This window comes from Dreissena polymorpha, chromosome 6 (assembly GCF_020536995.1).
Source record: "Dreissena polymorpha isolate Duluth1 chromosome 6, UMN_Dpol_1.0, whole genome shotgun sequence".
NCBI lineage: Eukaryota > Metazoa > Mollusca > Bivalvia > Myida > Dreissenidae > Dreissena > Dreissena polymorpha.
Genome location: NC_068360.1, coordinates 8,470,446 through 8,492,996, shown reverse-complemented (window position 1 = coordinate 8,492,996; position 22,551 = coordinate 8,470,446). Strand labels below are relative to the sequence as shown.

Genomic DNA, 22,551 nt, shown 5'->3' with positions numbered 1-22,551 from the left:
AGAAACATAGCAACGCGTTACCAAGGAGCATTTTACCTATCAACATGTTATTAGGCCACACGTTACCTAGAAACAGGTTACCTAACTACATATTACATTTCTGGCAACACAGTACCAGGCACCTATACATTTGTTTGTATAGGTCCCTGGTGAATGTTACTGCTTTAGCGAAATAACGAATGGCGTGCCTAGTATGACAGTATAAGTTGGAATTATTTTTCAACGAAAACAATATCTTTTTATTATGGTAATCATGCAATACTGTGAAAGCAAACTCATAAATTTTCAGAATATCATGTCATTTTAAGTGCTTAACAGTTTTGTGATGACGGTCCGATTATAATCAGCGCCTTAATTGGTCGCGTGTTCAGGTCATTAAAGACATTAAAGAAAAATCAAACATCTCACCAAGTTTGTCATTTAAGATGCATTGTATAATGACGACATCAATTTAGTTTTAAGTCGGAGTCGAATCATGTTTAGTCAGGCCTATTAGATATCACGCCTAAACACAATGATATTTCACGACTCTGTGATTGTGCTTTTGTTTAAACGACGGGTTGGCGATTAAGCCTAAAACTACATTACTTCACGCCTCGGCGATTGCGCTTTTGTTTATATGGCGGGTGGGCGATTAAGCTCCCATGTAAGGAGGCATCCGGATAAACGAAACATAATTGCAGCTAAATACACAGATCGGTGTCGCTAAATCTACGTCCGGATCCGGAACGCGAGATTCCGGACTTAACGGAGCAAAATACTGCATAATAATCCGTTCCCCTTGACTTTCGTCCGGATCGCGAGATTTCCGGACTATCGAGATCCGAATAAACGCGGGGTCACTGTTTTCATACTATTAATGTGAAAATTTATTTTAATTCTACTCTGGTATAATACAAAAATCAATTTACATAAGGTCCATGTTGTAATATTCGGTGATGTCATTTTTATTAATAAATTTACTATGCTATTTTTTCTGCATTTTTGCAATTAGCTAAATTTCGATATTTCTGACAAATATGAAGTGATGTAAAGAGAAATGAAATGCCCGTACCGCACGTCCAATGATAATGATGATGGCAAAGAGTACATCGTAGCCATCACTTCATTTAAAAAAATATTATCCAAAACATTATTAAACGAAATTTTGAACGGGTTGACAAAATGAGATACGTAAACGAAGCATACATTGTATTTATTATGTTGAAGTTTCATTCTGAATCAGTGTAAATCAGTGCAAATCTCCAAATTAGTAACGTTATTCATATTCTATAGTAAAAAAATTTCAAAGAAATAGAAAATAACGATTCAAAATAATGCCTAATAACACTAGTATGCAACTAACGCATATTAACATTACCGTATACGCATTTTCGGGCAGCAACGTCGAGTCTATATCCCAGTATGCATCCGTGAACGCAGACCCCGTTATCTTTTTGACATGTGTTGTTCACACAGTGTTGGCACATATCGGAACATCTTTGGCCATAGAATCCATTGAGACACCCCTTTAAAACGCAAAACAACTTACTTGCATTTTTCCTTCCACATTCATCGATTACATTTACTTAATTAGCGGTATTAAATTATAAACATGTTATTTTACATTTACATGTAATTTTCAAGTTTTAAATAACTTTTTTAACAAATATCGGTTTCTGTTTAAACCCACATGACAGATAATATATGAAGAAACGGCTCATGTAAAGTAAAATTCGGACATATAGATTCTTACCGCCAAACACATTCCGCTTTCGGCCTGACAAGAAGGCCCGACCGCAATTGTGTTGCAATTGTTTGGGCACGTCATATTGCAATGAGACCCATACAAGTTACCAGCACAGCCTTTGGAACACGAACCATTTAAGACATCGCATAATGCGTCCTTACATCTTTGCGGACAAGTTGCATCACATCTTGGCCCAAATGTACCAGCTTCACAGCCAATCGTGCAATTACCAAATGAATCACATTCTCCATAAACGCATATCTGTTTGCAGTTGCCTTCACATCTCTTACCATAGTACCCATGTTTACAGCCGTCTTTGCAGTATCCTGTTTTCCCATCACAGTGACCAGACTTACATGGTGTTGGGCAGGGTTGGTCACATATAAATGCTACCTCACCGCTCACTTCCTCTGCCACGCCATGCCACCCTTCTTTGCATAATGTACAGGTGCTATCATTGCATGCAGCACAATGATCATGGCAATTGCCGTAGTCATTAAAGCCATTATAGTCGAAATCATCTTTATCTGAAACAGCAAACAAAATATTAAAATTTCAGTGTTAAACTAATGTGAAAATATAATAATATAATTCATGTTATCTTCTCTTTGACAATTTGTAAAAGAAACACAATTGGTCAGTGTTTTCTATATTCTGCATTGAGAAAGTGAAACAATACTACAAATTTATTTCAAACAATTTAAGTCTATGTTACCAAACAGCATACATTGCATTTTAAATAAATTGCAGCATTTTTCAACAATAATATTTTGTTTTATGAAATATATTTAGTTATTTAGTTGGTTCGAATTTAATGACATGTTTGAGTTCGAACGCATACTCTTAGTGGATATGTGAAATACGATACATTTTTGGTTGTATCCTCTAATTTTATAAAAGAATACCAAATCTAAACATAGCATGCTTTAAACCGGAATCACCGCCCTAGAACGGTCAAAGCAAAGCATTTCAGGTTTCAACCGCGAACCTTACCCTTACAACAGAATTTTTCACAAACCAAGTACACTCGTACAACGATATATGTACCCAAAACGTGCCTCCAAGACCATATAATTCTGCATTGAATATCAAAACATAAATTAACAAAACAGTGTGTACCTATATATAAAATTTCCTGTTGAAACATTACAAAAATTAGAGACAAGAATAAAGTGCACATTTGCAGTCTGTAACACCAACTGATCAACCCACCCCTTAAATACTTTGTTTGTGTTAGTGTCATTAAAAATGGTTATTGTTTCATAAAAGTCAACATTAAACTGTATTTTTAATATTTTAATTTTTAAAAGTCGTACAATTTAGTTAATAAGAAACAAGGTTTCGATTGTGTGTTGTATATCATTCCATTCCTTGGTGATACACTAGCCATTAGCGCAGTTGAACATGGCAACACATTATTTAGAGTAAATAAACAATACATTAGTATATTCCATCTGCAAATGTTACAAGCGTAAACATTTAAACCCTAAAAGAGCCCTGGTCTAATTCCCCAAGGCGTTATAATTTTCGGTAACATTTTTAAAGGTATCGTGTATTCAGATTTCCTGTTGATGTTTGGAGCCCCATGGAGACAGGTCATCAAAAAATCAATGTCAACACGTGACGCGCAAATCAAACTTGTTCGTGTCCTAGATTCGTACGTATAGCAATAATGATACTCCAGATGCATTATAAGGACAGGAATATACATTTAATAATTTTAGTCGTTCATCACCCAAAAAATGGTACACAACGTAGTCATTCAAAAAAAGAAAAAAAGAAAACGAAGATATAGATAACAACGCACAAGCATTTAAGAGAGAGTTATGGTTCTTACTCTGTACTTCCTCTCATAGCCTTTTATTTATATATAATTTCTTCATTTATTCTTATTTTAGTGTTATACTTACAAACGGAAAAAATTACCAAAGATAAATAATTGATTAAATATATAAGAATAATAAATAATCAAACAAAGATAAAAACCAAAGATAATTAACGCGTTAAATATTGAAGAAGTATCAAGTGTCCGAGTATTATGCATTTCTCCTACAAACAAACTTAAACAGTTAACTTTCCACACGCTTTTCGACAGACACAAACAATAAAAATTATTATTTTGTAAAACAAAACTATGTAATTGCAATCTGGTAAAATTGTTACAAGACTACCGGTAAGCGTGAAATGAATATACATAGTTAACTTACCACTTAATGTAGAAGTAGAAGGAATCTGAATACATATGGTTAACACGAAGACAACTGTTATCCACATGGCTTGTATCTTAATTTCCTTCAACGACAATCGCATTTAATATTCACCAACACTTTGTGGGAAACATTTAAAGTATAATCCCACAGTATGTTAGTTTTCAAACTGAACAAAACCTATTGTTTTAGTTTCCAGTCTTCAACAATAAGCGAAACGTTCATAAGTCAAGTGAACACACTTGCTTTAGGAAAATGGTTTTCCACTAACGTTCGATGATTTATGCGGTATCCTTATTCGATATTTTTTATATTTCCTTATGTCATTGGAATTAACACTTAATACATCTCAATAAGCCGGAAAACAGCAGTTTATCCCAATAGGATGGTGATCACAACGATATGAGTCGCGTTCTGAGAAAACTGGGCTTACTGCATGTGCGTAAAGTGGCATCCCAGATTAGCCTGTGCAGTCCGCACAGGCTAATCAGGGACGACACTTTCCGCTTTTATGATATTTTTCGTTTAAAGGAAGTCGCTTTTTACCGAAAATCCAGTTTAAGCGGAAAGTGTCGTCCATGATTAGCCTGTTTGGACTGCACAGGCTAATCTGGGATGACACTGTATGCACATGCATTTTGCCCAGTTTTCTCAGAACAAAACACATTTGTTCTGCGAAATAAATAGTGTCCGTTTTAACAAAAACCTCTTAAACAATAGCCCACTCCTTGAAGATACACCTTTACATATAATCCATAAAGTTGGTGATATCTGAGACTTTAGCAAAGAAAAATTTGAGGCAACGAACGCTGAAAAAGTATATGATTAACAAATTAATATGCGATATTGTTGTTAAACGTTAATCTGTGTTAGACTGTTCAAATCTCAAACAGTAAAATGTGCAAGACCGTGAAACTAATGCATTGGCTGTAATATGTTTATTTAAATCCGTTAAAAGTTTAAGAGATGACTGTGACAGCGTGACATGACTGGTTGAATACATGTGTACAAGTTAATTGGGTATTCGGAAGTAGATGTTCATTATCAGACAATTATACCAAGCGAATTGAAAATAACACTCACAATAATTGTGTCCACTTAAAACTAATGGATAGATTTTTGCAATGTTCATGCAACGACAACATTAAACGCAAGTCTAATATTTTAAATAAAACAGCACTTAGATATAATGTGAAAAGTTTTCTCAAACATTAAAAAACGAGTTTTACTTGTATATCATTTAGCATGGATATGCACATTTCAGAAAATGTGAGAGGGAAATATTGTGAATATCTAATACCATAATGAATTATATGCAACCTACTCCACGACTCAATGACACAAAAACATGCAATTTTGTATTGCAGTGTCTTTAAGTCTCTTATAATAACTTAAATGTGTCTTCATTCAAAGAGCAGATACGTATTTACAAACTCTTCACAAAGTAAAGACAACGTCTTAATTCTTCTGAATGTGACCCGTCCATTATGCTAGGAATAACCTCCAGACGGCAACCCGATTTCTCCACCTCACCAGACGGCATCCCGATATCTCCATCTAACCAGTCAGAATCCTGAAATTTGGACCTTACCAGACGGCATCCCGATATCTCAACCTCACCAGACGGCATCCTGATATGTCTACCTCGCCAGAAGGCATCTCGATATATCCACACCATCAGACGGCATTCCGATATCTGGACCTTACCAGACGGCACCCCGATATACCCAGCTCACCAGACGGCATCCCGATATATCCACCTCACCAGACGGCATCCCGATATATCCACCTCACCAGATGGCACCCCGATATATACACCTTACCAGACAACATCCCGATATCTACACCTCACCAGACAGCATCCCGATATATCCACCTCACCAGACGGTATCTCGATATCTCTACCTCACCAGATGGCATCCCGATATATACAACTTACCAGACGGCATCCCGATATTTCCACCTCACCAGACGGCATCAAGTTATCTCCACCACAGCAGACGACATCCCAATATCTCCACCTCACCAGACATCATCATGATACCTTCACCTAACAAGACGGCATCCCGATATCTCAAACTCACCAGCCGGTATTCCGATATCTCCACCATTGCAGATGGCAACCCGATTTATCCACCTCACCAGCCGGCATCCCGATAGCTCCACCTCACCGGACGGCATCCCGATATCCCCACTTCACCAGACAGCATCCCGATATCTACACCTTACCAGACGGTATCCCGATTTATCACACCACCGCATTGATATCTGCCTGATATAACGTTGCCTATTACATAGTTTTATATCAAGTTCAACAGGAAGTTCTTACATCAGTCAATGTTTAGAGTTACGTGGGATTTGCAATAAAGTCTACAATTTCTATCAACAAGAATCAGGTTCAACAAAACAAACAATTTGATACCAAGAACGTACATATTTTATTCTAGTTTAAAGTCATAAATAAAAAAAATCACCACAGCCCGCACTACATTAGTTAATAACGCCATCAATGGGACAATAAATCTAAAATATCGATATAGTCATTGCACTCGCAAGTGTTGCACAGAAATTCAAGACAAATGATAACTGTATGCTAATCCTCAACTATTTAAACAAACGATTTAACACGCTTATGTCAATTGACACCATCATCAAAATGTCAATTTCAATACACATCTCCAAAATGGCGTCTCCAAACTATTCGGTGAAGTGTGTTAATGCGATTAAATTTGTCGCTGCAGTCCATTCCTGATCTTCAATTCAATACGTGAATAATTAAAGCGGGTGTACTCTTCCCATTCGTAGTGCAAACAATTTTTTTTCACTATACGATGTTTAAAATAAGCGATTATTCGTGTCGTCTTTTCGAACGCCGTTGCTACATGTTTTCAACGTGTAAAAGCCGGTTCAGCAAAATCAGCGGGGATCCGTACATTTTAAATACAAACACAATTGATTGCTTTGCAGATTTTTAGGAAAATGTGGTATAATAAACAGAAAAACAGGTTACTGTACCATCGTTTTGTAATATATCAGGCTCGGCACAAATAAAATAACGGCTCGGCAAGCCTCGCCGCTATGTTATTCTTAGCCTCACCTGATATGTTACAAAACGATGGGACAGTAACCTGTTATTCTCTATATATCCACCTAAACAGACGGCGCCCGATATGAACATCTTACCAGACGGCATCCTGATTTTTTGGAAAATGTGGTATAATAAACAGAAAAGCAGGTTCCTGTACCATCGTTTTGTAATATATCAGGCTGGGCACGAATAAAATAACGGCTCGGCAAGCCTCGCCGTTATGTTATTCTTAGCCTCGCCTGATATGTTACAAAACGATGGGACAGTAACCTGTTATTCTCTATATATCCACCTAACCAGACGGCGCCCCGATATGAACATCTTACCAAACGGCATCCTGATATATCCACCTCACCAGACGGCATCCCGATATATCCACCTCACCAGACGGCACCCCGATATATACACCTTAACAGACAACATCCCGATATCTCCACCTAACCAGAAGGCGCCCCGGTATATATATCTTACCAGACGGCATCCCGATATATCCACCTCACCAGACGGTACTCCGATACCTCCACCTCAACAGACGGCATCCCGATATCTAAATCTCACCATACGGAATCCCGATATCTCCACCTCTGTCAGCAAAAGGGCCAAGTTTTAGGGAAAGTTTAAGTTAAAAAGGCACATAATAAGGTCCGTAGAATACACACAGATACATAATCATACGAGAAATCTGTTAACTGACTTTGTCTTGATCAATACCCCTGTTTAAGTTACCATGTTTATACATACTCAAATGGTACCGAACAGAAATCCAATCAAAGCGCTATAGGCGCTGAAGGCCTGGGGCTTGATTATGAGTGACGTAAAATGCATTTAGGATGTATTGTCCGAATTTCTCCCTTTGTCCGAATTTAAACGGATTGACCCTAGTGGTTGAGTGCAGAAGCTCTGAGACTGTAAGAAAAGACAATATGTATGTATATACTACAGTGTACATAGACGGTGGAGGACTACGCGATACTGGTGGTGGGAACGATAACATTTTGTTCAACTCTACAGATCTGTTAGAGGTTCGTCTACTTAGGCGGTGAAGATATCCAAAAACAACAACATGGCCGCAAAAATGTTAGTGTTTGCGTCAAATAAATCACTTTCAATAGCCTCAAATAGCTTTCTATTACATAATAAACTATCAGTTAAACACTCATACTTCCTTTGTAATGTGTATACAAAAGAACATTCACTTACCGCGATAACGAACGGTGTATAGATTGTGTACTTTGTCTCAGGTAGAACTTTTCGCGCTCGATTTGCGCGCTCGATCTGCGCAGTAAAATACTATTTCCGGTTACTTTGTCTATTTACGAGAATGATCGTGAATATTTGTATGTGTTTTTCATTTTCTTTTTTTCTGCAATGACTTGTTAACGCAAAATAAAATAACAATATTTTAAAATATGTTTATACATACCAAATAAAATGTCTTCAAAAATGTCTCAGAAAAAAAGTTTTATTACTGTCTCCGTAAACACTCGTATCTTTTCGGCCTAGACCGTCAAGTGAGGAACTTATTCTCGCATGAATATGTAAACACTAAAAACTATATCGTAGCCAATGCTTAGCAATTTTGCTTCAATAATATTTTTTCTTACACTTTTTTATGTTAAATAGTGATGATCTCTATTTATAAGGCGGGATTTTGAAATCTGCGAAGAACTTATTTTATTGCGCATGAATTAAGTGGTAAATCGGAGATTTTGGAATTAGTTTTTTTTCAGCCAGCTACGCCCCAGGCCAAAAACCCAGTTAAAACGCTCAGGGAACCTGTAAACTGTGAATAATGGAGCGTGAAACTGGTATATCTGCCTTTCTTTTTTATATCAACTATAGCATATACTGCTATTACTAAATGAAAAGAATTGACGTCACGGGCGGACCGATATTCGAATACGTCGAGCTTAGTTTATAAAGATATTAAATTGACAATTGGGACAGTCGAATAATGTGAAATATAATGAACTGATGCCCTGAGGGAGAATAATTTGAAAGTCCCCGCATAGTTCCCATATATGTATGTACTATCTTATTTATTCATTTTTTTATAACCTGTCCAAATAATTTTGTATTAAATATATATAAAATGCAATATTATTCATACTTAGTTCAATAATAATCAAAAATAGTAGGGTATGATTACAAATAACACTACGACTACTACTACAACGACTACTACTATTTCTGCTACTACTGAGACTGCAACTGCTGCTTCTTCTTCTGCTGCTGCTATTTCTGCTGGTGCTACTGCTGCTACTACAACAACAACAACTACTACTACTTCTACCACTAATACTACTACAACTACTACTACTACTAAACAACTATTACTACTTCTACTTCTACAACTACTACTACTACTACTACTGCTACTGCTACTGCTACTGCTACTACTGCTACTACTGTCACTGCTTATTATTACTACTACTATTTCTACTACTACTACTACTACTACTACTACTACTACAACAACAACAACTACTACTATTACTACTACTACTACTACTACTTCTACTACTACTACTACTACTACTACTACTACTACTACTACTACTACTACTACTACTACTTCTACTACAACTACTTCTACTACTACTACTACTACTTCTACTACTACTTCTACTGCCACTACTTCTACTAATACTACTGCTACTGCTACTGCTACTGCTACTACTACCACTACCACTTCTACTATTTCTGCTACTTCTACTACAGCAACTGCTGCTTCTTCTTCTGCTACTATTATTAATGCTGCTACTACTGCTCCTACTACAACTACTTATACTACCACTACCACCACTACTACTACTACTAATACTATACTACTGCTACCGCTACTACTACAACAACTACTAGTATCACTACCACTACCACTACTACTACTACTACTACTACTACTACTTATAATAAACTACTACTACTATTACTACTACAACAACAACAACTACTACTACTACTACATCTACTACTTCTTCTACTACTATTACTACTACTGCTACTGCTACTGCTCTTGCTACTGTTACTGCTACTGCTTCTGCTACTGCTTCTACTACTACTTCTACTTCTACTACTACTACTACTACTACTACTACTACTACTACTACTACTACTACTACTACTACTACTACTACTACTACTACTACTACTACTACTACTGCTACTACTACTACTACTACTACTACTACTACTACTACTACTACTACTACTACTACTACTACTACTACTACTACTACTACTACTACTACTACTACTACTACTACTAGTACTACTACTTCTACTACCACAACTACTACTACTACTACTACTACTACTATTACTACTACTACTAATACTACTACTACTACTACTACTTCTACTACTACTACTACTACTACTACTACTACTACTACTACTACTACTACTACTACTACTACTACTACTACTAACACTACTACTTCTACTACTACTACTACTACTACTACTTCTACTACTACTACTACTTCTACTACTACTACTACTACTACTACTACTACTACTACTACTACTACTACTACTACTACTACTATTACTACTACTACTACTACTACTTCTACTACTACATCTACTACTGCTACTGCTACTGCTTCTGCTACTACCACCACTACTACTACTAATACTACTATTTCTGCTACTACTACTACTGCAACTGCTGCTTCATCTTCTGCTGCTGCTAGTTCTGCTGCTGCTACTGCTACTTCTTCAACTACTAATACTACCACTATCACTACCACTACTACTACTACTTCTACTATACTACTACTACTACTACTACTACTACTTCTACTACTACTACTACTACTTCTACTACTACTACTACTACTACTACTACTACTACTACTACTACTACTACTACTACTACTACTACTACTACTACTACTGCTGCTGCTACTACAACTACTACTACTACTACTACCACTACTACTACTACTACTACTACTACTACTACTACTACTACTACTACTACTACTACAACTACCATTACTACTACTACTACTACTGCTTCTGCTACTGATACTGCTTCTGCTACTGTTGCTTTTTCTGCTGTTGCTGCTTCTGCTACTACTACTACAACTACTTCTATAATATTATATGCATATAATAATAATAATAATAATAATGATAATAATAATAATAATAATAATAATAATAATAATAATAATAATAATAATAATAATAATCATCATTATTATTATTATTATTATTATTATTATTATTATTATTATTATTTTTATTATTACTATTATTATCATTTATATGTTATTTGCGTTTAACACATATTTACCGTAATGTTACATTGCGCAAAGTTTTGCGCATTTGATACAGTGAATATTTTTGGCAAGTCCTCTACAATATGTAATCATATGTCGATCCCCGGAAAACCCGATTGCAAACAATAATTGTTTCAATATTGCACCACTAATGGTTAGATTTATACTTTGATCGGAAGCACTTCACTCACGATTCATCCTACCATTTCCTTGTGTGGTATTCCTAGAGCATCTTCATTCTCTACAAAAAACGCTACGTGGTCGGATGTAAGATGTTCGAGGCAAGTGGTCTTTCCGTAGCACTTACAAATATTAAGTGATATGAAGTGTCATGTCCATACCGCCACGTCTTATGATGTTTTTGATGTCATAGAGTACAGCATCACTTTATTTACTCGATGTATTCACTATCCCTAATAACAATATTATTAAATATTAAATGGACTAGTGAACAGAATGACAAGATGAGAAAAGTTAAAGAATGTATACATTCTTTTTTAGCTGTTCCATATTTATTTAGAAATATTTTTTAAACTATTAATTGTATTGAACTTCATTATTTTCCGTTCAATACCGTTTAGGTACCTCGTGAATGATTTTGTGTGGGTCGAGGGCATCACACTTCACACCGTTCAGAGTTTACAACAAATATATGCATATTATAACACATCTTATACATTTTACCATCATTAGTGTTTACATGGCTTCTTCTGTCTATTTTCACAACAACTCGTGAACTGGTGGCAATATAAACGGCATTTGTTAAAGGAATATTTAACAATACGTGACTTCTTTTCACAACTTCTGAAAAAGTCTTGACAACATTTCCCATTCTCAACTTTGCCTAAAATCATTAACAAAAAGTAATTTCACTTTTGTATAAGGCAAGAAAAGGACAAATGATACCAGCTAAAAACAGTTATGCTATTAATTTATTGACAAGCTTACATTCCCAAAATAAATGTTGGATAATTTCACATTCAGTTTGACAAAAAGTGCAGTTGGCTGAGGTGGCATATACAATTTTTCAATGAGAAGGAATTTGTACCTATGATTCTATTTATCATTCTGTATTGAAACCACTGCAAATGTGTATCTCGTGTGATATGAAAAGGCACACCACAAGTATGTCGACACTCTTTTGTTTCAGTGTTGTTAAAAATACTTGACAATGTTTTATGCACACTGGCGTAGACTCTTTTTTTGGTAATAAGTTCATATATAGGATGTGTACCCTTTGTGTTAGCTACGATGAATCGTAGGCTAGTGGGAATAAAAGGCTACAAAAAGCAAGTGTCATAGCAGCTTTTGCGTTTCATATATCTTTAAACTGCGTTAATAATTCCTATGAAAATAGATAATTTAGATTGAAGTTAAGTAATTTGCAAAATTCATCATAACTGTAAAAGGATGAAAGTTCAGCGTTGTGCATCAAGTCACCAACAAAATTAACGCCTTTTTCAAACCATGATTTAAACAAGAGATGTGTTTGTCAGAAACACAATGCCCCCTACTGTGCCGCTTTGAAGCCATATAATTAACCTTTGACCTTGAAGGATGACATTGACCTTGACCTTTCACCACTCAAACTGTGCAGCTCCATGAGATACGCATGCATGCCAAATAACAAGTTTCTAACTTGAATATTGCAAAAGTTATGGGCAATGTTAAAGTTTTCTGACGGACTCACAGACTGACAGACAGACGGACTGACGGACAGTTCAACTGCTTTATGCCAACCTATCGGGGGCATAAAAATACACTTGTGTTACAAATTGCTATGTCTGGGTAATAGAATAATAGATTGCGAAAGCAAGAACTGGGTTTTAAATGGTTCTTTTTTACTAAGTTCAACCAACGAGTTCAATGTATCTCTCCAGAATTCATTTTGTATCTTGTTAATGAGTACTTCAGAGAACTGACAAAAGAAAAAGGAACAATCATTTTCAAACCGCCTTCGGTATATTCTTTTAGCAAAATAGTTTTGTTAATTCGTTGTTTACCATTCCACACAAATTTAAAAAATAATTCATTGATCTCTGTCAACAGATAATTTGGCGGATTTGGCATAAAAGCAAGATGATGATTTAGAACTGTTAATGATCTTGTTTTAATAATTTGAATTCTCCATATCGGAGTTAAAATCCTTCTAGACCAATTTTTAAATAAGGCTTTTATTTTAACTATGTTGTCAATGAAGTTTAGTTCTATAATTGTGTTAAGGTCAATGTGAAATTTAAGGCCTAGTATATAAAATGTTTTTGATTCCAATTTAATGTACATCTTGTTTTAATGCTTTCGGAGCTTACTTTATGTTTGCCTTTTGTTTTGTCAAAATTAATTTTTAACCATGAGTAGTGCGTGAAGTGCGACAATACATCTAAAGTTTCATTACGAGATTTTGCATAACCACCCATGAGTATAGAGGTGTCGTCGGCAAATTGTGACAATTTGTATTCTAAGTCATTGATTTTGATTCCCTGTCGTTTAGTATTAGACCTTAGTTTAATAGATAATATTTCAGCGCACAGTATGAACACGGAGCAACTTAGCGGATCCCCTTGTCTGCAACCACGTTGTAAAGGAAAACAAATCTAAGAGAAACCCACATTGCGTTACCGCCGACACTTCGTCTTTAAACAATACATTAATCCATTGTATTATGTCAAGACCGAAATAAAACCATGATAGAGTCCGATTACAAATGCTCATGACAAAGAGTCAAAGGCCGTTTCAAAATCTATTGGCAGCAGCAAACTAGGGATATTATTTTCAGAATAAATAATAGAATGTTCTGTTTAGATTTTGTACTCGCTGATCGAATACGCGATAAATGGTGTTTACCAAACTTGTTCGAAAACAAAAGGTATTGTAACCGATTGAAAAATGTTTACTGTGCATGCAGGTCATGTTTATCTACCGTTTAATGACTCGGTTATTGAGTTATAGCTCTTGAAAGTTATCGACATGGAAAATCTTAATGTGGACACACTTGTGTCCGAGCAAACATGATTTTTGGGTCAATTTCTGTGGGCTGGTATCGAAATACTGCTGGATCAATGGTGCTGATAATTATTCCTGATAAAAAAAATTTAGCTTTCGAAAACAACCGGTGTGTAGTTGATTCATTACAAATTGTTCGAGTTATATGGTTTACAGTAAAGATGGATTAGTTTTACGAAAATGAAGTTGCACTCCTTGTTTCTATTAAAGCATATAAAAAATACGGGATTCCCTCCTGTGGTTTGCAGTATTAATTTTGAGAAAATTTAGTTCGAACGAAATAGGATAGACCTGTTCGAAAGAAACATTTATGAAATTAATGACTTATTATGACGATATTTTTATCCGTCACGACCAGTAAATTCCAAAATAATTCCTCATTTCATACTTTGCGAGGCTGCATTTCAACTTTGAATTAATCCACTGTTTTAACACATTTAAAATCGAAAACTGCCTATCCGAAGAAAAAGCCTCGTCATTTCTGATGATGATCGAGTGAGGCATATGTAAAACACAACCGTGAACTGTATGATGTCATATGAAATAATCGAATTATTTTGTCGATGTCGAATGAACAAGACATATTGTTTTCAATGTTGTTTAAATTTATTTTAGTTTGTGTGATTTTTTTATGCAATAATAGCGAAAATATACATTTTCTCGGACATGATCATTTGCGGGCGCACTCGGGCAGGAACGGAATTTTCGAGCGCCGGCAGACAATCATGCCCTCGAAAACTTATATTATCCCTATATTCCATGATACAATCTACACTTACAAAACAGTAAATAAACACATTCGAATAAACGTACCACTTATTTTAACTTTGAAAACACGGAGAGATTCTTTGATCATAGTTTAAATTGTTGCCTCAATTTTGTTTATTGTAAAACAATTTCCAACCTCTGATTGATCAATAGCACGTGTTTCAATGCGGGATCTATCGCTGTCATAGTTCAATCTTCAACCGAACGTTTTCTTATATTGTATCGTTTTCGTTTTCTTCCAAACACAGTTTTGCAAATGGCCCATCCCATTACATTCCTACATATGTGTGGACACTCGACCGATGGCTCTTCATCTGAACCAGTCATGGTTTTGTAAATGTCGGAACCTGGTTGATGATATATAAATAAAGGTTGTAAGCAATGTATTAAGTATGTTGTAAGTTGCAATGGTTTTCAACTAGAATGCATGTAATTGAAAGTCGAAAACGAGTCGAGAAGTAGTGTTATGTTATATCTTTGCACCTTAACGAAGGCGTCGTAGCCAGTTTAAAAGAAAATCAAACGATTTCTAGTATGAATTGTTTATATTTATAATTGAAATTATTTGTGTCATTACCATTTCTGTGCATGTCATTATCATCAATACTAAAACTTGTATTATGAGTCTTACCTGATTCCTCACACTTCACGAAGTTCGAGTTGGTCACTACCGCCAGTTGAACTTCTTCGAAGAATTCTGACCTTCTTAAAGCATTTCTTCTGATTTTCAACGAATGTCTCCTGAAAGTCCATTTAATATTCCTTTCGGTTCTTTATACATTCGAATGTATTTCGGAGTGTTTACAACCATACCTGACCATTATACAGAGTCATGCGGTATATACCACTTATATTCCACAATATTTACAAAAAAACATTATATTTATTATAATGTTTTAAATAAAATAAGAGTGATACAAATTTTAAATAATAAAACGTTCGATAGAATCAATGCCTTCGATTACAAATTATGTTGTTTTATTTTTACATAAAACTTTTATGCTGTGCCTTAATAAATGTAGAAAATATGTCATGTAAATAAATCAAAACAACTTTTTAAATCATCAATTGGTTCCACCCACCTTTTGTTTCGATGGACGATGAATGCTGCGACAGCAACCAATACTACAATAACTAAAACTGAACCGCTAATTATTCCAAAAACGGTAGATATGGGTATCAGGAAATGATTACTTTTCGCCGCTCTCTCATCATTGGAGTTTGTTGAGCCTATTGTACATAAACTAAAGTAATACCATGTTCAGACACTATAAACGTTCATCAGTTTTAACTTCAACGGTTTAATTATCCAACCATTAAATCCAGCAAATTAAAGACGAGCTGTTACAAGCAATTTCATTGGTAAATGTGTAGGATGTTCATATCGGGGGCGTGCATAATAGACTGACATATACGATTGTTGAATGCTGAAATAATTGACCAGTACAAGACCTGCTACATTTTAATATATACAATAACAACGGAACTCCGTACTTATGTTGTTATTGATTGTATACAAAACGAATGTATTCGTGTTAAATAAATATCAGGCTGTAGTCGACAGTTTATGTTTAAGAAATGTATTTTTTCATTACTCATCATCATCATCATCATAATCATCATTATCATCATCATCATCATCATCATTGAGGGACAAAGATACAGAAATCCTCCTACAGTCAGGTCGGTTGTGTGCTGCTGAGAGTTATTCATTCAAAGGTAGGGATGTCTAGTCTTTTATGTCAATCCACCTTTTCTTATGACGGCCTCATCGTCGACCTCCATCTAGCGTGCAAAGGAGAACAATTTTGCACAGAAAGTCGTGCCTGGTGACGTGTCCAAACCAAGTCAGCTTTCGTCCTTTGACGGTCACATGTAGGGGCTCTAGTGGACCAGCAAGTGTTGCGGTCATGTCCGGACGTACACGTTGGTCTTGTGCGCTTTGTAGGAGATGCGGAACAGTCTTCGGAGACATTTATGTTCAAATGCCTGTTCTTGCGTTTCTTCTCCGCGTTAAGCATCAAAGTCTCGCAGCCGTAGAGTAGGATTGAGACTACGAGGGACTTGTAGAGCCTGTTATTGGTGGGGAAGCTGAGGGAACTGCTTGTTCACACCCGGCTTAGTCTGGCCATCGCTGCGGTCGCCATGACAGTTCTTATTTGCACCTCAGCGGTACTGGTTCCATCCTCGGACAGGGTTGCGCCCAAGTACTTGAAGCTGGTCACTTCTTTCTTCTAGCTTCTCGCCGCAAATGGTGATATCTGCACTAGTGTCGGTCGTGCTGATCACCATGATCTTCGACTTCTAAGTGCTTACCTCTATCACGTATGCTCCTGTTCGTTCATAGAGTTTGTTGGTAAGATCGTCAAGTTCACTGCTGGTGCCACCCATGGGGTCAATTTCATCAGCGAAATTCTAGTTGGAGATGGGTCTTTCATCGAATGAGATAGAGGTGTGCTGGCAGAGCTCCAGATAAGGATTTAGTCTAAAGGGTATTGTACCCCCTGGTGTTATTGTTAAAGGGTATTTTGCTCCGTTGTTTCAGCCATAAAGGGTATTAAGGAATATTGAGGGGTATTTTCCATTTCTATAGAAAACTGACATAGTACATGGCGTGTTTAACCTAGACATATTAAACCAATAACATATAAATAAATTACCATTTAGGCACTTTAAAGCATCTACGTCTTGACTGTACCCGTCAGTGCATCCGTGAACACAGACCCCGTCCTCTTGTTGACATGTATTATTCACACAGTGTTGGCACATATATGAACATTTTTGTCCATAAAATCCCTTGAGACATCCCTGCAATATTTACAAATCATCCGCGATCTATGAAAATGGGGTTTACTGCATGTGCGTAAAGTGTCGGTCCAGATTATTCTTTGCAGTCCGCACAGGCTAATCAGGGACGACACTTTCCGCCTAAACTTGATTTTTGCAAAGAAGAGACTTTCTAAAAACGAAATATATCATAAAAGCGGAAAGTGTGTGCCTGTGATAATCTGGGACAACACTTTACGCACATGCATTAAACCCCTTTTTCACAGAGCACGACCCAAATACATACATCTCACGTGTATTGCCTTAATACTGTTTTAGTGCTTTGTTCAGCCACTTTTTATTTACAAAATATTAGCGATCTTGATGGGATACATTAATAACCCCGTTCAGGTTGTGTTCAGTCTGTCTGTCTGTCTGTCTGTCTGTCTGTCTGTCTGTCTGTCTGTCTGTCTGTCTGTCTGTCTGTCTGTCTGTCTGTCTGTCTGTCTGTCTGTCTGTCTGTCTGTCTGTCTGTCTGTCTGTCTGTCTGTCTGTCTGTCTGTCTGTCTGTCTGTCTGTCTGTCTGTCTGTCTGTCTGTCTGTCTGTCTGTCTGTCTGTCTGTCTGTCTGTCTGTCTGTCTGTCTGTCTGTCTGTCTGTCTGTCTGTCTGTCCGTCGTCCGTCCGTCCGTCCGTCCGTCCGTCCGTCCGTCCGTCCGTCCGTCCGTCCGTCCGTCCGTCCGTCCGTCCGTCCGTCCGTCCGTCCGTCCGTCCGTCCGTCCGTCCGTCCGTCCGTCCGTCCGTCCGTCCGTCTGTCTGTCTGTCTGTCTGTCTGTCTGTCTGTCTGTCTGTCTGTCTGTCTGTCTGTCTGTCTGTCTGTCTGTCTGTCTGTCTGTCTGTCTGTCTGTCTGTCTGTCTGTCTGTCTGTCTGTCTGTCTGTCTGTCTGTCTGTCTGTCTGTCTGTCTGTCTGTCTGTTCAGATATTGACTAAACAACAATTGTCTAACTTTTTGTCAGAAATTAAAAAAATAAAAGAACACTTACTCCCGTTAGCAAATACAAACGCTCAAAACCTAGAAACAAACTTCAAGTGCATTTTCATCATTTGAAATTGATACAATTATGAAGCGTTACAAATATGAAATAAACGAATACTTAGGAATATTTCTGTTGTTTTCGTTAAAATTTGGTAAATTACGTACGTTGCGTCTATGACGTATCAAATGCATTTCGCAATTTAACAATCTGGATGGTCTATAATCTTTATATAAAATATACAACATTAAACAACATCAGTTTGAATCACTGTGGGTGTTGGCTGACTTATTTCCTTTAATTTATTTATTAATGTATTTATCTTCCTTAATTCTGATATTTTTATTAGACTCGAATTGTCAAGTTCGGATTCCAAAATCTGTGAACAAGTCTCTTTCAAGAATTAAGTTTTACCCGTCAATGTAAAGATGTCATGCAGACGAATAGATTCTTACCGCCAGGCACGTTCCACTTTCAGAGTGACACGACGGCATATCCGCGATATTGCTGCAAGTGTTCGGGCACATCATATCGCAGTGAGAGCCAAAATAACTGTGAACACAGCCTTGAGAACAAGAGCCATTGAAGACGTCACACACTCTTTCTGTCGTATTGTAGCATGTATTCGGGCACATCATATTGCACTCAGTCCCATAATAGCTATCGCCACATCCGTTCAAACACGAGCCATCCATGACGTCACACACACTGCCAGTAGCGTTTTTACATGTATCTGGGCACGTCATATTACAGCATTGTCCGTAGTAGTTGTCGACACATCCGTTCAAACACGAGCCATCTATGACGTCACACAATCTGCCAGTAGCGTTTTTGCATGTATCTGGGCATGTCATATTACAGAATTGTCCGTAGTAGTTGTCAGCACATCCATTCAAACACGAGCCATCTATGACGTCACACATTCTGCCAGTAGCGTTTTTGCATGTATCTGGGCACGTCATATTACAGAATTTTCCGTAGTAGTTGTCGACACAGCCTTCGTTATATGAGCCAACTATGACGTCACACAATCTGCCAATAGCGTTTTTACATGTATCTGAGCAAGTCATATTACAGACTTGTCCGTAGTAGTTGTCGACACATCCGTTGGAAAACGAGCCACCTATGACGTCACACAATCTGCCAGTAGCGTTTTTGCACGTATCTGGACACGTCACATTACAGAATTGTCCGTAGTAGTTGTCAGCACAGCCTTTGTTACATGAGCCATCTATGACGTCACACACTCTGTCAATCGCCTTGTTGCATGTTTCCGGACACGTCATATTGCAATCAGTACCATAAAAGCTATCGTCACATCCGTTGGAGCACGAGCCATTGAAGACGTCACACAATCTTCCAGTAGCATTTTTGCATGTATCTGGGCACGTCATATTACAGAATTGTCCGTAGTAGATGTCGACACAGCCTTCGTAACATGAGCCATCTATGACGTCACACAATCTGTCAGTAGCATTTTTGCATGTATCTGGGCACGCCATATTACAGAATTGTCCGTAGTAGTTGTCGACACAGCCTTCGTTATATGAGCCAACTATGACGTCACACAATCTGTCAATCGCCTTTTTGCATGTTTCCGGGCACGTCATATTGCAATCAGTACCATAAAAGCTATCGTCACATCCGTTGAAGCACGAGCCATTAAAGACGTCACACAATCTGCCAGTAGCGTTTTTGCATGTATCTGGGCACTTCCTATTACAGAATTGTCGGTAGTAGTTGTCGGTACAGCCTTGGTTACATGAGCCATCTTTGACGTCACACAATCTGCCAGTAGCGTTTTTGCATGTATCTGGGCACGTCATATTACAGAAAAATCCATAATAATTGTCATCGCAATACTTCGTGTCATTTTCGAAATACTCGAAAAAATCGTTTGATGTAAGAAGAAACAGAATATAAACAAGCTATAAGTACTTGACAATCATTGAGAGAAACAAAGCATGTGATATAATCATAAAACATAAAAAATTTCGCGAAAACATTAATCATAATTGAATATTGCATAATAATGTAAAGAATGAATCATAATTTGCTTTTTATTAAAAGAAGTAAATTGCAAAGTTTCAACCAATTATATCATTAATCAAACATTCAAACTTATTATCAATAAAAACGTTAAAATATTTATTTCACTGCAAGTGACGCAAGCCGCCGATGGTGTGTTTTACTTAAAATTGTCATTTTGCTCCCTACTAGTTATAGAATTTAAGAACAATTGCCTACAACAAATTTCAAATAACAAACATTTTATTATAGAATTTCGATTATTTTTAAGATGCAGTATTTTTATAATGCTCTATGAACAACAAATCATTTGGCTTGAATTATATTGAACGAACAATTATTTAAGCTCGGTGCATAGGCCTGGCATTGCCTCACTTTGTTTGTACAAACGTATATCCAAAAAATATTAACGTAATTGTACATACATGCATACTTGTGTTTATGTTGTGGAAGATTTAAGTTTTCTGTCGAAACATCCAAGATAAGACCGAATTTTACTTTGAACTTATTTATTTTAGCTAGATTGCATTAAAAGAACTTACTAATTAATTGAAACGCTCTCGCGTCCGTTTCCTGGGCCTATAACCAGTACAAAAACGTGACTTTGGGGGAGATCTAAAAAAACGCTCCCACAGTGGGGATCGAACCCGTGACCGCCCGGTCGTTAGGCGGACACCTTATCCATTACACCACGGCGAAGGAAGAAATATACATCTATGATGCATTCTGGTGCACACTTTGTATCGGCATAGAAAATCAACGAAAGGTAACAAGGAGTATGGTTTATACTTTCTCTTACAGCCCTATATCATGAGATGGAGTATTATCTCTGCAGTACTCGAGTTGTTCTTCGCACAAACTTGACACCCTGACACCCTGACTTTCTTGTTTGCACAAGAGAAATATGCCATGTGAAATAACTCTAAAATATTGAAGAGAATTTATGTTTTTGCTCTGCACTTTCTACCAAAGACCTCTATTTAAATTTGCAATATCCCGTCAATATTTTTGGTGTACATTTACCAAAATGAAATATGGACGACATAATTATAATCATTGAACCGCGACTCGAAGCCATCCAATATCATGTGACCTTGAATCCATTCGATATGGATGCGATAATTATATGTCCTCAAACACATTTTATTTACCACTAGCTGTAGAAGGCACCATTAGAATGCAGAACGCATATACAACAGGAACTGGTCTCCACATCATTTATTATAACTTCCAATGACAATCGCATCTGTTTACGTCCACAAAAGAGTTTTTATCAACACTCAAGGTATAAACATACTTCTATAGTTTGTTCCAGACCCCAAAAATTTACAAAATGTCCATAACTCATATAAACTAAGGATATGTATGTCATTGAATAATGGCTTTTAACTGACATGTGAGTGAGAACAATTGTTCAAAGTGTGTTATTCCATTTGATTTATATGTTAAGCGCTAACACTTACTACAATAATATAAACGGAAATATACTCACTGACTTCGAAGCAAAGAATGTTCTTGTTTTGTTTAATATAAACATAAGTGTGTACTTGCAATCTTCTCTTGAAAAAAAATAAGTTCTTGGGAAAAAAAAAGAAAATAATTCTCCAATTTTTCGTAGAAATAGTGATGTCACATAC

At 36.7% G+C, this 22,551-nt stretch overlaps 2 protein-coding genes across 10 annotated transcripts in view; both read right to left on the bottom strand.

The window, feature by feature from the left end:
- The window catches only part of LOC127834420 (multiple epidermal growth factor-like domains protein 10), a 63,136-nt gene extending 58,860 nt beyond the window's left edge, over positions 1-4,276 (bottom strand). For 3 of the 9 annotated variants that reach the window (XM_052360248.1, XM_052360247.1, XM_052360254.1), the window contains exons 1-3: positions 3,937-4,275; positions 1,736-2,256; positions 1,361-1,508 (exon numbers count right to left, since the gene is read on the bottom strand). In XM_052360248.1, the coding sequence (XP_052216208.1) occupies positions 1,361-1,508; positions 1,736-2,256; positions 3,937-4,039 (772 nt within the window). In that variant the 5' untranslated portion in view covers positions 4,040-4,275. Of the gene's footprint in view, positions 1-1,360; positions 1,509-1,735; positions 2,257-3,936 lie in introns of all 9 variants that reach the window. The other 6 variants (XR_008027930.1, XM_052360246.1, XM_052360253.1 and 3 more) reach the window with 4 other exon arrangements.
- LOC127834421 (platelet endothelial aggregation receptor 1-like) overlaps positions 1-22,316 on the bottom strand; it is a 65,470-nt gene extending 43,154 nt beyond the window's left edge. Inside the window, exons 1-4 of the transcript XR_008027931.1 lie at positions 22,066-22,316; positions 19,342-20,699; positions 15,719-17,895; positions 14,930-15,434 (exon numbers count right to left, since the gene is read on the bottom strand). The gene's annotated coding sequence lies outside the window, so the exon portion shown is untranslated. Of the gene's footprint in view, positions 15,435-15,718; positions 17,896-19,341; positions 20,700-22,065 lie in introns of the transcript that reaches the window.
- Positions 22,317-22,551: the final 235 nt, after the last annotated feature.